Consider the following 17,573-nt stretch of genomic DNA (forward strand, 5'->3'; position numbering starts at 1 on the left):
ATGGTTCTTATGAAAACTTCTGATAGCACAAGGGAGAGGCATATCATTCTATAGACTTGGAAGTAGTATGAATGTCTGAATTTAGTATATGACCCAGAAGAAATAGTTTAGAAAACTACTTGTATCCTCAATAGTATGAAAGAAAACCTGGACTCTGGAAGAAGTACAGAAAGCCACTAGAATAAAACACACTGAGAAGGAATGACAAGGGTGAAAAGAAACCTGAGGAAAATAAGAAAGAATTTCAAAGAAATTCGTATTGTAACAGCAGAAGTAAGTTTCAAACTGGAGGTTGCAAAAGGCAAAAAAATCATGTTACAAAAGATGAATCTGAGTCTCTCACAGGCATACAGAGGAAAAGAAAAGTTTATCTTAGAAATCCTACCACAGCTGATATTAGAAAATCTTCTATTATAATACACCAAATGAGAAGTTGAAAGAAGAAAACACAAATGAACCACTCCACGGATTCCCAAAAAGCATTAGCTCAATTTATTAACCATTCATGGGCTGTAGGTGCAAGCTAAACACTTGCCTAGCATGTGTAAGGCCATGGGTTTGATCCCCACAACTATCAAAAAAGTATTTTAAAAAATTTGTAGTTGTAGATGGACAGCATGCCTTTATTTTATTTGTTTATTTTTATGTGGTACTGAGGATAGAACCCAGTGCCTCATGCATGCTGGGCAAGCGCTCTGCCACTGAACTACAGCCCCAGCCCTTGAAAAAAAAGTATTCTTTAAAAATTTGATAATTTAAGGTAAATAATTAATATTAGAACATCTAATCTAAACTAACCATCTGAGTCAAATAATGTGAAACACTAACAATACTTCCATTAAAAACAGAAGCAAGAAAAGGATCCCTGCCAGTACTATTACTATTTAAGATTATACCAGAAGGTCTGGCCCAATTCAATGAGGCTTAAGGCAAAAAGAAAAAAAAAATGTTCCCTAAAAGGAGACAAAGTTACCATATAGGATTTGATGATTACTTTTCAAAATAATTCAACCCCTCTGCCCTTTAGAGTTCGGGAAAGGAAGGGGGCATGGAGTAATAAACAATGGTGGAATGTGATGATCATTATTATCCAAAGTACAGGTATGAAGACACAAATTGGTGTGAATGTACTATGTATACAACCAGAGATATGAAAAATTGGGCTCTATATGTGTAATAAGAATTGTAAAAAAAAAAAAAGAACTGTAATGCATTCTGCTGTCATACATAAATTAAAAAAAAACAATTCAAGGGAAAAAGCTGAAAAGCTATTAGAAATAAGCATGGTAGCCAAATATAAAACAAACATACAACATCAAAGCCTTTCTTATGCACCAGTAATAATTACTTGGGAAATATAATAAATGATATCACAAAGTACAAACTGCCCAGGAATGATGTTGGTGAGAAATATGTGGGAAACACACACAATCAATCTCTCTCTCTCTCTCTCTCTCTCTCTCTCTCTCTCTCTCTCTCTCTCTCTCTCTCTCACACACACACACACACACACACACACACACACACACACACACAACTGAAGAACATAAAAGAACACGAAAAAATAAATCATGTCTCTTCCTGAATGGAGAGACTCAATGTTGTAACTATGCCAATGATATTAGGTTTGGCGTAACTCCAATCAAAATCCTAGTAGGATTTAGGGGAGCACCTGAGAAAAACATTTTTAAGTTCATTAAATGGTTGATACTACCTAAGAAAAACCTGTAGGTAAAGTGGTAGGTTTAGGAGATGACAGAGAATTTGGCCTACCATTTGTTGCAAAAACAAGAATATAAAGCTGGCTGCAACCCCAACAGAGAGATCAATAGAATAGTAGAAGTCTCCATAATAAATCCTAGCATATGTAAAGATTTATACTACAAGTGAAATAGTGATAATCATAGGTAAACAGTTATTCAGTGGTGCACAAATAAATGACTAGGGGGAAATATAAGCTATATCCCTACTTCATGCTGTTCACAGAATGAATTTTAGGTGGATTTACAAATTGAGTATTTATAAAAACACATTTTAAATTGAATTCTCTAATCTTAAAATGGAAAATATTTTCAAGTAAAAACCATTGAAAGAAATTAATATAGTTTGAAGGGAGTTTGTAGATCAATCAATTTCACCAAACAATGCAAAACTAACATCCATAAAATGAATCATTAGAACATTCATTAAGAGGCAATGTAGGGAAAACATTCATTACAAAAGTCATAGAGGATTTATACGTTTATACATGTAAAATTCATCCAAATCAACATGAAAAATACTCCAATATAAAACTGAGAATATGAATTAACCATCTCGAGAATAAAATATATAAATGGTAAAAGAAAAAATAGATATGATGGCACATGCTTGTAATCCCAGTGACTGAGGCAAAAGGATCATAAGTTTGAGGTCAGCCTCAGTAATATCAACAAGACCCTGTCTCAAGATAAAAAATGAAAAAAAGGAGGGGGGGAGATATATCAGTGGTAGAGCACCCTTGAGTTCAATCCCCAGTACTGTGAGTAAAATAAAATAAAATGACTACATATGAATAATAAATATGCATATGTTTGAAATTTTCTATAATGAAATTTAAAAGAACTAAGGAAAAGGGCATAGAGAAGAGAGAAGATACAAGTGATGTGTGAGAGAGCTAAGGGAGTTCTTGGCTATCTTCTCCCTTGGATTTTCAAAAACAAATCTTATTAAGAACTGGTCTGGCAAGCTGATTCATATAATGGGACTGGATAGGTTCTCTAAAAGTCAATGAAACAGATAACTTTTATCAAACTTGGAAGTAGAACAGTGAGTTCAAAATTATCTCTAAGAATATTTAGTCATCCCTCATTATCCCTGGGGAACTGGTTCCAGGACCTATTGCAGATGCCAAATCCACGCACGGCTGCTCAAGTTTCTTATATAAAATGGTGTAGCTTTTGCATATCACCTATGCACACCCTGCTGCAAGGTACACTAAATCTTTTCTAGATCAATTAAAATATCTGATAAAATATACAAACTATCTAAATAGTCATTATATACTACTGTTTAGGGGATAATGACAAGAAAATATTCAAAACAGATGAATATTTTTTCAAATATCTGCAAGCTGCAGATGACTGGATCTGTGGATGCAGAGTTCACAGATATGAAGGGCTGACTGCATTGGTTTTACTGGGAATTGAGTAATAGAAAGAATTCTGTGGTTAGATGTTGAAAGTATTGGTGGATTGTTCTTCAGGAAAGAGCCATTTAAATCATCCAAATGACTAAAAAGAAAATGGCTTAGATTCAAAGAGACACAGAACGGCATTGCATGTACAGACACGATTCAACAAATAATTCTGGTGCTGCTATATGAGCACTCACAAAGAGGAGTCAGGAACCAGGAAAAGGAAGGATGCATCCTTCCCAAGACTGATGTGGTGGTGGGCTGCATAGAAACCCCTTCCAATTTTAGCTGCATATCTTGGATGCATGGTTTAAGCTGAGGCAGCCTTTCCAGCAGCAGACTACAACAAGAGAACTTAGCAAGTCATGTTTCAACTAATGTACACATAAATGAAACAGCCTAGGACAAAGCCAGAACACTGGAAAACTGTCATTCCCCCTTGTCAAATGTACCACGGATAGTGGAAGGAGACAGTCATCATTATACAAAATACATGAATGAAGATGCGAATCTGGTGTCAACATACCTTATATACAAACAGAAATATGATAAATTGTGGTATAAAGGTGTATTAAGAATTGTAATGCAAAAAATAATAATAAGAGAGCTCATGTATAATGGCATAATTTGGCATGAACATACTCTATATACAGAGTTATGAAAAATTGTGCTGTGAATGGATAATTATGAATGTAATGCACTCCACTATTGTCATTTATGTAAGAAATAAATTTTTAAAAATGTACCACAGGAACCCTATAGAGAATCCTGCCCCTTGCACACCCCAGAAAAGAATTGCCAGTACTATCCCTGCTTGGAGCATAAAGTTGCTACATGCATCCTAATGCCTTTCCTGCAGAAACTGGGCTTGTCTCCACAAAGAACATGCTAAACCCTGCTTTTACTGGGTAGCTGCCAAAATCATACAAGGCTGTCACAGCAAGGGACCAATGCAGAAAGTAAGAGACAGTAGACAATGCTAATCAATGAGCCCGCAAGATACTGGTATAGAAACCACAGTAGTGCCCATCTGCATGCACTGAGCTGTATGGAATGGTAAATAAGTTGACTTCATGCTTTTAACCATTTAAACAATAATAGAATAGTAGAAAATATTCACTTTAGCAACATAAGGTAGTGATTAGGAACATGGGCTCTGGAGTCAGAGAGACATTGGATCAAATCCCACAGGCACCATGCACAAGTCACTGAAACTTTCTGAGCCTCAGTTTCCTTGATCCAACTAAGGATACCATTAGTATTTCCACACAGGTTCGTTGGAAGGATTAGAAGAGATAGTCCGTAGTGGGTGTTTCCCACTATGCCTAGGCACACAGCAAACCTAATTATGCACCTTAACAGGAAAAGAAAAGGACTGCTGACCCTGCCACTAAGTAAGCTTGCTTTCCTGGCCCCCAACTGCTTGATTTGTAGTGTGCATAATGTATTATTTAAAGGATTAGGTGAGCTAATTGAAGACAAAATACTTTGAAAACAATAAAAATTCATATACTAATATCAGGGAGAGTTATTATTTTAAATAGGAGCTGTCTACTTTCTAAAAGGATTCTCAACTTCACAATGCATATGGTATCTCCACACAAGGGAATAATATATGCCCGTTAAAATGGAGTATTGTAGGGCTGGGGCTGTGGCTCAGCAGTAGAGCACTCATCTAGCACATGTGAGGCCCTGGGCTCGATCCTCAGCACCACATAAAAATAAATAAAATAAAGTGAAGATATTGAATCCAACTAAAAAAGTAAGTATTTTAAAAAATGAAATATTGTAAAAACTTTGATTCATCTTCAGGGAATTGCACTAAGGAATTTAAAAAAGTCAATCCAAGGTTGCATACTGTATGATTTCACATATAATATTCAAAAAATAACAAAATTATAAAGATGAAGTGTTTTCTAGGGTCAGGAATGGAGTATAGGTAAGATGGTGGTAGGTGTGGCTATTAAAGAAGAATAGGACAGATCCTCATGTTAACATAACTGTTCTACAATAACAAATTGTAATAATGTCGATATTCTAGCTGTGATACTAGACTATAGTTTTGTAAAAGGATACCATTGGAGGAAACTAGGTAAGGGTTATATGAGATTTCTCTGTATTTGCTTTTACAATTGCATCTATATTATATTACATTATATTATATATAATAGTATATATAATATATACTATAGTCTTCATATATAATAAAAATCACATATTAATATCAAAATACAAAGTTTGATTTTAAAATGATGTGAAGAGTTTGAAATAAAACAAGGGAAAACACATCAGTGAGTAAACAAAGGAGAATAGAAAATTATGATTAAAGACAAAAAGTAATCTGGGTGCCATGGCACAGGCCTGTCATGCTAGCTACTCGGGAGGCTGAGGCAGGAGGATCACAAATTCAAGGCCAGCCTGGGAAACTTAGTAAGATCATGTCTCAAAGTAAAATACAAAGGGTTGGGGATGTAGCCTAGTAGGAGAATGTGTGCAAGGTGGTCCCCAGTGCTGCAAAGCAGAAATGACATAAAGGAATAAATACTCATTTAGAGAATAGGGGAAAAGTAGGAAAAGGGAACTGATGAAAACAAAAACCAAATATTAAAAAATAAAGTAAGGTAAAAAGGATAAACAGATCCAAAACCTGATTCTATGCAGTGACCAAAAAATCAAAAAGGGCTTACCAACTGTTTAAAATATAGAAGAAAGAACATGAAAATAGAGAAGATTAAGTCCAAGAAAGAAGATAGAACTACAGATGAAGAGAGTTCTAAAATTATAAGATGCTAAACACTTAAATAAAGAAATAGATAATATCCTAGCAAAATACAAATGGCCAAAACGGAAACAAAATGATTTAAATAGATTATCACAGAAAACACTGGAAAGGTGATTATGGGTCCAGAGAACCAAGAACAGATGGGCTTCACAGGTGAATTTCATCTGACCTTTAAAGAACACATAATTTCTTCCTTCTGTCTTTTCTTTTTCTGCAGTACAAGGGATTGAACCCAGGATTGCTCAACCACTGAGCCACATCTTCATCCCCAGGGTCTCAAACTTGTGATCCTCCTGCCTCAGCCTCTTTAGTTGCTTAGTACAGGCATATGCCTCTGTGCCTGGCTGATGGACACATACTTTCTAAGGGTTAATAAAGTATTATAGACCAGAGAGAAAGAAAAAGCAATCAGTTATACATTTTACATAATCACAATAACTTAATCCTCAAAATCTGATGAAAAGAATACCAAAAAATGACTCCAATCTCACTCATGTTTACTGAAGCAAGGTTCTAAATAAAATATTAATTCTGGCAATGTATCAAAATAATAATGCACTATGAACAGTGGGTTCATTTTAGTAACATAAGAGTAGTTCAAAACAAGAAAATCCATCAACGTAATTCATTGTATCAAAAATTTCAATGAGGGCGGGGAGTGTAGCTCAGTGATAAAGCATTTGCTTAGCATGTGCAAGACCCTAGGTTCCATCCCCAGCACTGCAAAAACAAACAACAAAAAACTTAAATGAAAAACAAAACCAGCATGATCGACAGATGTTAAGAAAGTATTTGATAAAATACAGAAATAATTCCCTTCCTTAAATAATATCTTCAGTAAATAAATAAATTAAATATAATAAAATAATAAACATCAACAGCAAATAAAGAGGAACACAGAAAATATCTCAATTTATAATCACTTTTAGGCAGACTAGTCTACCAGCACCTTTTTAAAAAAATTAGCTCTTTGAGTTTCATATAAATGCAACAAGAAAATGAAATAACTTAAAACCATTGGAAAGAAAAAATTAAAAATTTAGCAGAACTAACAAAAAAATTAGTAACATAAAACATAAGATAAATATTTTGAAATTAATAATATTTTTCTATTTTAGCAGGAAGCACTTGGAAAGGGGAAAAATATTACATGCATAACAGAGAAAACAGCTGTTCTTGAGGAATAAATGAATCAACAAAGGCTTAGATTAGATAAGAAGAAAAAGACAGATCTAACTGAAAGATATAAAACAAGATCTGAATAGATGAAAATACTATTTCTTAGATTAAAATAACAATATAATAAAAAACTAAATTATACATTTAATGTAATTATATTTAGAATCCTAATAGGTTTGGTGGGTAGTGGCTAAAATGATCTTAAAATGCTTATTTAGGAAAAAGTGCCAAAGAATAGCCAAAAATATTTTAAGCTAATGCAATCAAATCACTGTGACTTTGATTAAAATAAAACACAGATAAATAGTGCAGGGTGCAGTGGTGCATATCTCTAATTCCAGTGACTAGAAACGCTGAGGCAGGGGGATTGCAAGTTCAAGGTCAGCCTCAGCAACTTAGAGAGAGCCTCAGCAACTTAGCAAGATCCTGTCTCAAAATAAAAAATAAAAAGGATTAGAGATGTAGTTCAGTTGTGAAGTGCCCCTGGATTCAATGCCCAACACACACACACACAAAAAAGAAAAGAATAAAGAAAGAAAGAAAAAAAAGAAAAGAAAAAAAAGCCAAATAGATAAAATGGAATAGAAAGTCAATAAATAGACCCTAGTATATAAAACATTTAATGATTGACAAAGATGGCTATTCGGTTTACAGAGTAGGAGTTAATATATTATTCTAGCACAGCTGTTTTCCATCTTTGATAAAACAATCTTAAACATGACTAGAAATCCAGAAGTTATAAAGAGAATCATCTTTGGATATGAAAAAAATGTAAAAAAAAATTATTTGTGGGCCAAAGTTATGGTTCAGTGGTAGAGCACTTATCTATTACATGTGAAGCCCTGGGTTCAATTCTCAGCACCACATAAAAAAATAAATGAATAAAATAAAAAGTTAAAAAGTTACATCATTTAAAGAAATTATATAGCTATATCCATGAACAAACAATAATGACAGATAAAAGGCCAACACCTAAAATGTGAAGGACATCTCACCAATTGAGGAAAATATAAATAATCCATAGGAAAATGGGCAGATGATATGAATAGAGAATTCAAAGAATAAGTTTAATTCAACAATAAAAAAGAAATGAGTATACTGAAATTCATTAGTAGCCAAGGAAATACATTCATTAGGTTGTCCTATTATAAAAGAATCATAACACGCATTATTTACAGAGATAGAGAAAATAATAATCTCATATATTAGAAATAAAAACAAAAATTAAAGTATAACAGCCTGATTTGTAAATCAATATGGCATCATCTGTTAACAAACATATTTATATATAAACATTCATATATATCCATCTACAAGTTTAAATCAACAGTATATAAGGCCACATGCATAATGTTTATTTCACCATGGATTTTAGCAGCAGAAATCTGGAAAGAAAGTAAATGTTCATTAATAAGGGAATGACTAGATAAATTATTATTTCTGTGAAATAATTTGCAGCTTTATAAAAGAATAAGATCTATATTAATAGGCTTTGATAGATTTCATGAGATATTATTGACTGGAAAAAGATATGTTAAGGTATATATAAGACTCTAACAGTAAGATGAACAATGAACAACAACAAAAATATACCACAACCTACACAATTATGAGTGTGTGCATGTGTGTGTGTGTGTGTGTGTGTGTGTTCCTATGTCCATGAAGAAGAACATAAAAGAATGCATATTGCTTTGGAAATTATGGTGTGGAAAGACAGAGCTAGGAGCCAATCACAAAAAGGAAAAGAAAACAACCACCATAAAAAATAAATCCAGAAATCATATTACGTATATTCATACATGTGCATAAATCAATAAATAAATTTTAAATTAAATTTAGAAAAGATACAATAAAAACCTCAATATACAATTTGACGTCTGCTTATTAAAAAGGAAGGGAATAACCAAAATTATCTTTTGAGAGTAAGATTGGGGTGATGTTTATTCAGTTCTTTGTGTCTGTATTTTCTATGATATGAATTATTTCTTCCATCATAATGAAATAATACTAATAAATGTGATTTTAAAAACATTACACAGAATAATTGAGCTCATTTTGGAAAATCAAGGAGAGGGTGACAGGGTTAAATCCCCTATCCCTTAGAAGCTGTCCAAGTAACAAATATCTAAAATCAGAATCCATTACCCCTTACCCAGCAGAAAGTTACTCACCTAAGGCAAGAGACTAAGTGGCTATTTCAAAGAGCTATTTGAAGCAGCAAATGGGGTATTTTTTCCCCTACCTAACACTTTAATGACTTAAGTAAATCAGAAAGCCATTTACACCACTCTCAATTATCCAAGGATCTGCCAAGCTCTTTACTTCTTGTTCCCTTCCTCTGGCTTGAGGCCATTTCACTGCTCCGAAATGAGGGCCAGGGAAGGGCAAAAGAGATGAAATTAATTCAGTTGATTCAGCTTCTCATTAGCAACTCCAATAAAAGGTTTGATAAGTGAGATGGTCACTATTCATGGTTAAAATGAGGGTTCCAGAACTCTAGATAATTTCATTAAGTAAACTTGCCTTTAGAGAAACAAGATTTGCTTGCAAAATACTTTAATAGATTTGATTCTTGCTATTTTTAAGAGTTAGGACTTGTATTAAGGTGATATTTTTCTCTCATTTTAACTTTCATTTGAAAATAAAACTCATAACCAAATTATATTGTTACATTGTAAGCATGTACTAATATTGAATAACAAATCCCACAATTATGTACAACTATAATGCATCCATAAAAATGTGGAAAAAACTCATAAAAACAAGAACCGTGTCCTTCAATATAAAGCAACACTTTCTCAGTTGAGTAGATGGATCATACTGCAAAAGCATTTCAGGGGAAAGATGCTATCTGGCCACCAGAACACTCTTAAGAATAAATTTAGGAGGGCAAAAACTTCCAAGCAAACAAGCCTTGGCCATACAACCTATCATACCTTCTTTTTTTTTTTTTTACATATTTTTATGGTGCATTTACAGTTATATACAATGGTGGGATTCATTGTTACATATTTATGTATATACACACAATGTAACACTTGGAATTTTGCCAATATCATCCTTCAATATTTCCCCTTTTCCTACCTTCCTCCTTCACCTGGTCCCTTTCCTCTACTCTACTGATCTCCCTTTAATTTTTGTGATCCCACTACCATATTTCTTTTCCTGTTTTTTTTCCAGAAGAAAATATCCCTATGGTAGGTACTACTATCCATTTTACAGAAGATCAAATAGACTCAGAGGCTTGCCCAAGAACATAGAGCTATAAATAAGGAAGCTCATCCAAACCTAGCCTGTGTGCTTAACTGCTGAAGCCCTTCTTTCAATCACTGCAGGAAACTGTACACTCCATATTTATAATGTACAGGAAACTCAGGTATGTAATCTTGGGTAGGGGGTTATATTTGATTTTATCTGTTTTTCCTATGTCTTTACATCTTACAAGACAGAGAAACCAAATAAAGGAAAACAAGTCACATATCCCTTGTGCCTTGTCTCTACAGTAATAGTAGCTCTTACTTCATCACATTTACATAAATATGAGGCACTGTTGTTGAGTCCTTTTTTTTTTAAAAGAGAGTAAGAGAGGAGAGAGAGAGAGAGAGAATTTTTTTTAATGTTTATTTTTTAGTTCTCGGCGGACACAACATCTTTATTGGTATGTGGTGCTGAGGATCGAACCCAGGCCGCACGCATGCCAGTCCAGCGCGCTACCGCTTGAGCCACATCCCCAGCCCTGTTGTTGAGTCCTTTTTATGGATCAATCCATTCACCCTTACAGCAATTCAAGGATGCAGTCCTTATTATCATCTCCATTTTTCAAAATGGCAAATGAGGCTCACAGAGGTTATGGGATTTCAGCATCCCAGATTCCATGCTCTTTTTTTTGGTATTAGGGATTGATCCAGGGGAACTCTACTACTGAGTTATATCCCCAGTTGTCATACATTTTTGACACTTTCTATTGGCTAGAAAGGATTTTTCAGAGCTAAAATCTCATGACAACATAGAGCATTTTCCTGTTCCCATGGGTCCTTACAGACTTTTCTTCCTTGGAGAAACCCAGAGATAAGGTAGTATAAGCCAAGGTGTTTACAGCATATCACCCTTTGTTATCAAATAGACAAAACAGACTGGAGAGCAATGGTAATAAAGCAAAAAACAATTTTCTCTTACTTGAAGACCACGATAGCTCCCGGAGTTGGAGGACAGGCCAGGAGGAAGATCTGCAATTGAAGAATTAAGAATGGTTAGCAAGAGAAATGCTAGACACAGTGAGATGGTGTCACTTTTATAACACAAAAAATAATCAAAATGCTAACATATACAAAAAATATAATATAAAAATTAAAAAGGTAAAATTTTATGTTTTGATGTATGAATTAAAAAATAAATGTAGAAAATTTAAAAGGCAAGAAGGTGGTTTTCCAAAGTCCATGTTTGTGTTTACACACACATACACATGTGTGTGCAAATGTGTGAGAGAGAATGTGTGTCTATGTGAGAAAGTGACAAGACTCAATTCTTCAATGCTTTAATTTCAATATGACACAAGTAGTCAGTCTTAGAAGCTTTTAACCCAGGGCATGTAAAAATAGATTCTGAGCATGAAACATGCATACATATGCCATCTGGTTTGCCTCCCGTGGGGGAAAGTGGGTTTATCAATACCCAGCACTGCCAAATTTAGCAATAAAATACAGGACGCCAAGTTAAATTTGAATTCCTGATAAACAATGAATAATGTTTTAGTAAAAGTTGGTCTTCAATATTACATTGAACACTTATACTAAAACATTGCTCACTGTTTATCTGGAATTTGGATTTAACTTGAGTATCCTCTATTTTCTATGGCAACCCTATCAAAATACCACCCCCAGGTTCCAAATCTCCCTCTGATTTGATTCTTTTGTTTCTAAGCATGCCTAGATGATTTTTACTCTTTCAATCTCCTCTCAGGTGAAACCAAACTAAAAGAATCTTGTACTTCTAAGACACCAATCAGTTCCCTGCTACTTGGTGTGATCTAAACCTGGATTACAACCTTTGAAAACCCACAGCCCTTTGACTTTCACCTATGTGGCAATAACTCAAATGTTTCACGAAGAGATTTTAAAAAAAAAAATCTGTTGCAAAACTTGCTGTTGAACATGCAAATCCCTGGGTTCTCCCATTAAGTATTCTGATTGCACAAGTCTGGGACCTCAGGAATCTGCATATTTAATAAAAGCTCCAGGAGCTCAACCCCTGCTATAAGCTCTATGTTTGATCTTGGACTGAACTATGATGGGTGCAAGACATTATGCAGAACTAAGAGGCAGACAAAAGAATGAAATTCATGTTTGTGAAGTTCCTTTACCTACAGGGATTCAAAGGTGATATTTAGGAACTCACTAATATATGTCTTTATCTTGTTGAGAGCTCTGATGAATGTGTATTATTTGCATTATGGACTAGTTGGGTTTGTCATGTGTATGTTTTTTAACATTTCCTTCTCTCAGAGTCTACATTTAGGAAACAAAAAAGGGTTCTATAAGGAAAATTATTAAGGAAACACACTTGCTTGGCAGCTTGAATGCCTGCCAAGAAGAAGAAAAAGGATGGAAGAGAAGGGGTCTTAAAAAGAACAGGACCCAGAGCCCATCACCTGCACAATACCTTATCAAAGAACCCCTCCAACGAAAAAGCCATCAAGAGAGAATGTGCCTTTCCCCCTGTGGATCAATTTGATTAAAAGTACAAAGCCAAGGATAATTACAGGTCTACAATCCTTTAATGGCAAATCCAAAAAGCTCTCAAAATGAAAATTTGTTTTTTGTTTTTTGTTTTTTTCAAATCGGAGGTGGTAGCAAAACATGACTTGAATGGAGGTGAGGCTATTTACCCTTATTTATTATTTACCCTTATTTATTTCCACCTCACATGGTAAACAGTCATATTTTCCATAAAAATAATAATTTGATTGTAGAGTGCTGTTTCAGGGCCCCCTGAAAATATATGTCAAATATTCAACCTTGCATAGTACTGACTTTGTAAATTTCAAAGGATTCTGATTTTTAAAATATATCTGTCCTTCCTAGTTTGGGATAAGGATTGTAGACTTGGAATTTTCATTATGCAAACATTACCTTTCTCCCACTCCCTAGCCCACCCCCTTAGGAGCAGTGTAAGAAAGAAATAAAGCTGATATTCTTTACCCCTGATCCAGCAGTAAAGTTACTCACCTTAGGCAAAGGACCAAGTTGAAGGCTGCACATAGTTACCCAGCATCAGGCCCATCAAAGGCTACACTCTGAAGCTACAGTATACTGAGGAGACAGGGACCTCAGCCACCTTGGAAAGGTCCTTAGTACTTCTGGAATCTCTAAAGAGCCAAGCCTTCCTGAGCTTGTGGAATACCCCCAGAAACTTCCAAAATGCTAAATAGAGAAGTAAAAATGTGACACTGGGTCTCACAGTTAAGTCTTACTTTTCTATACCCACAGGTAAGGTGGGTAAGCAGATTCTTGGGGACCAATTTCCCTATAACTCCATTTGGTTGGTTCTCATTTTCCCTTTGCCAGATGTCCAGAAATATACTACAGGGAATAAGCCTCCAGTTCTAACCCAGTTGGTTGTCCTATTATCCTCCATCAGTCACAGAACTAACTTCTTTAGAGGCAGCTAATCTAGTCTTGATTCTAAATGAGGTTTCCAGTAGTTACTTTCATGTGCCCAAGTCATTCTAATCAGCACTTTGGCCTTTCTTCATTGCCTGTTTATTCCCATCACCAAGATGAAGAATACGATCTTTAAATCAGATATAGAAGAGTGGATCTGAAAAAGAACCCCAAAATCATCATATTCTATTTTCAGTGATCTTAAGACCTCCTTTAGCAACTTCAAAATTTATGACATTGAACCTCTTGGCTCTATCATGCTAGGGTCACATCTATAGTCACTATTAGCCAACGGAGCCTTGTGAAAATAACATTTTAATTTAGAAGCCCAAAGTACCCCAGCCCTTGCCTGATTATCCCTGCCTTCTTCCTTGGTTGGTTTCTAATCACCTCCAAATTTTAGTAGCATGCATTTGAGACTAGAAGACAGAAAACTAAACTATCCCTTGAGATACAATAAAGTAGGAAGAGAGGGCACTTTTAGGTGCAAACAAGAAGATGAGCATGACTCTGAGCCTATCCCAGCTCCAACTAGCTACTCTATATTCATGCTAAAATCTGTCCAGCTCAGCCCATGAATTAAAGGGCATGAGCAGGGAGCCTACAAAGAACTGCCACTTCCCCATTGCCTGGTAGGTAGGCAGGGCTATATTATTAAACCCCATGTTACAAATGAAGACACTGAGGGAGAGTTCTAACAAACCTTCAGATGATACCCCTCTATATCCTAACTTCAAGTTTAATGCCCTTTCTACCTAACGTCTGACAGACCAGGCCAGGGCTTATTATTTTTTAGAGTCTAGCCCAGTCCCTTGACCACATGGGGCTCAGGGACTCACCCCAATGACTCAAGCCTATGCCACCAGACAGTTCCCAAGATCTACACTCTACACTATAAGACATCCCCAAATACAAACTGAACAAGACAGCAAGTCACATTTATGCAGATGAGTTTCAGAGTTCAGCATTCGGGAAAAGAAGGCTCATTATCATGCCAATCTGCCTCATACCCGGGTCTTGTGGGTGCTTGTAATTCTTAAATCCTTATGAAACTTAAGTCTTTTGGGCTGATTTTCCCCCAGAAAATTCCACAGGTTCCATTCAATACCATACTCCTTTAGTTTCTCCAGGAAAGGTCCTCATAGTCTCTGAGGTTCTCCTGCCTCAAAACCTGTGAATGCAGCTAGTTCCTAAGCACCCAATCTAGCCACCAGATGCTGTCTCAGTTAATCTTCCACCTCTGAACTGCTATGGCTCTAGGTTTTCACCTCTCCTACCCAACCTCTCAGCCTTCATTTTTCCTGCTTCCTATTATTGTCCCCAGTCATATGACTTCACTGTCATCATTGTTCAGTTTCCCATAAGCTTGTTCATTATCCCAACACCAGACTGAACATATCACAATTTTCATAGCACCTAAATAAGGAAGTGCTGGTACTAGGAGAAATGTAATTGGAAAGAGGGCCCAGTAAGCACAGATCATCCTCAATGTGGGGTTAGCCAGGTTAAGCAGTGAAGGGACATGAAGGAACTAAATGAAAAGTAAATAAAGTGACATCTAAAGAAGAGTATTATTTAGCCTAGCCCACAACCTCCTCAGGCTCAGTCCTTTTAGCACCAGTACTTCTATTCTACCTCCTATGTGGGCACCCAGTTATCTGGGTGTTCCCAAACACAAGTACATATGACCTTACCCTCCAAAAGAAAGATTAATTCCTTGGGCTGCCCAAAATCTGTCCTAAGGCTCTTTTCCCCTAATGTTCAGATGTTTGGGCCCACATCATCTCCCTCAGGACCACTACAATAATCTCTTCACTAGTCTCCAACCTCCAGGCACACTGCTACAAGGATCTGTCTAAAATGGCTTTGATCTGCCATTTTAAATCCTTCCATGGCTTACCAGTACCTACAGAAAAAGCTCAGGATCCTATGTGCAGCAAACAAGGCCTTCTTTGTTCCCGGTTCCACCTATTTTCCCAACATGGCAGTCTTATGCGTGATGCCAAACTGCATCCTGAATGTACTTCATGTTTATCAATATGCTTCTATGACCTCATTTCTGATAGCTTCATTTTATTCAATCATATAGATATGCAACAATTTATCTAACCAATATCTTCCTTTTGCACATGTAAGTTAGGTCTACATTTTTAGTTCCTATACTATCTCCTTAGTCCACATTCACAGGAGACTTTACTGTTCTTCAAATGAAATACTATTGTCTCTTGGTATCTGTGGGGGATTTGCTTCAAGATCCCTGTAAATAGCAAAATGAAAGTATACTCAAGTCCATTCTACAAAATGAAATAGTATTTACCTATCAGTATTTACCTATGCTCATCCTCCTGCATATTTAAATTCTTCCTAGATTACTTACAATACCTAATATAATGTAAATGCTATATAATTACATACTATATTGTTTAGAGGATAATGACAAGAAAACATCTATATATGTTAAGTACAGACACAATTATGTTCTTTGTATATTTTCCCTCAGCAACTGACTGAATCCCTGGATGTGGAACCCAAGGACATGGCTGTATATTGTTTTAAGGCCTTTGGCCCTATCATGCTAAACTTCATACTAGAAAAGTTACTTGAATTGATACTCCCTCCAGGAACAAATGAGAATGTGTCTTCTGCTGCAAACTGGCTAACAGGTAATTTAAAGTGTTAATTAAAACTTTTCAAGGCAAAACATACACAGAGTTTATTGTTTTAATTTGCATGTCTCAGATTACCAGAAATATTAAACTGTTTTCTAACGTGTTTATTGGCCAGGCATATTTTTTCTTTTGGGATGTGACCATCTGTGCACTTTGTCTACAATTCAACTGATATGTTCATTGCTTACTGAGTTGTAAGAGTTATTTACATACTAATAACATTTAATACAGACTTATGACATTTAGCAAACATTTTTCCCAAGTTGTCACTGTCATAGCTCTGCTTATGGTAGTTTTTTTCTTTATGTAGAGAACTTTTTTTGTCTTTATGTAATCAGAAATATTTGTCATTTCCTTTCCATTTGACTTAGGTCTTTGATATCACAATTTGAAAATTTCACAACCCCAGGATTATAGAGTCACCTACTGTTTTCCTAATTTTAATTTTAAAATTTAAATCTCCAACATCAAGACACAGTATCATTGTGAGTTCTGGTTCATGATTCCACAATGGCCTTCCTGCCTTTCCCTCTTATGGCTAATTCTTATTTACCTTTCAAATGCAAAATTAAGCACTTCCTCCAGGAAATATTCCCTAAACTTCATGGTTAAATGCTGGTCTTCAGTAATCCAGTACCTTCCTTAGTTTACCTCTTTCTGAGAATTTACCACTTTTGTCAGTGTAAGAAGCTTACAAAGAAGCTTTCCTTAAGGATTTATTTATTTTTTTCCTTTAATTTTTATTGTTGGTTGTTCAAAACATTATATCATTCTTGACATATCATATTTCACACTTTGATTCAAGTGGGTTATGAACTCCCATTTTTGCCCCATATACAGAATGCAGCATCACATCGGTTACACATCCGATGTTTTACATATTGCCATATTAGTAACTGTTGTATTCTGCTGCCTTTCCTATCCTCTAATATCCCCCCTCCCCTCCCCTCCCATCTTCTCTCTCTACCCCCTCTACTATAATTCATTTCTCCCCCTTGTTTTTTTTCCCTTTCCCCTCACTTCCTCCTGTATGTAATTTTGTATAACCATGAGGGTCTCCTTCCAATTCCATGCACCCTTAAGGATTTAGATTAAGGAAAGTAAAGAGT

At 35.4% G+C, this 17,573-nt stretch overlaps 1 protein-coding gene across 10 annotated transcripts in view; it reads right to left on the reverse strand.

The window, feature by feature from the left end:
• Positions 1-17,573, reverse strand: part of Tmem164 (transmembrane protein 164) — a 165,317-nt gene that overhangs the window by 86,342 nt on the left and 61,402 nt on the right. For 6 of the 10 annotated variants that reach the window (XM_078034401.1, XM_078034400.1, XM_078034393.1 and 3 more), the window contains one exon: positions 11,313-11,362. The exons of 2 other annotated variants lie outside the window; for them this stretch is intronic. Coding sequence is in view for 7 of the 8 variants with exons in the window: in XM_078034400.1 (XP_077890526.1) it covers positions 11,313-11,362 (50 nt within the window). In the remaining variant the exon portion in view is untranslated. Of the gene's footprint in view, positions 1-11,312; positions 11,363-13,360; positions 13,556-17,573 lie in introns of those variants that run through there. 2 more of the 10 variants (XM_040284229.2, XM_078034396.1) reach the window with 2 other exon arrangements.

This window comes from Ictidomys tridecemlineatus, chromosome X (assembly GCF_052094955.1).
Source record: "Ictidomys tridecemlineatus isolate mIctTri1 chromosome X, mIctTri1.hap1, whole genome shotgun sequence".
NCBI classification, from domain to species: domain Eukaryota; kingdom Metazoa; phylum Chordata; class Mammalia; order Rodentia; family Sciuridae; genus Ictidomys; species Ictidomys tridecemlineatus.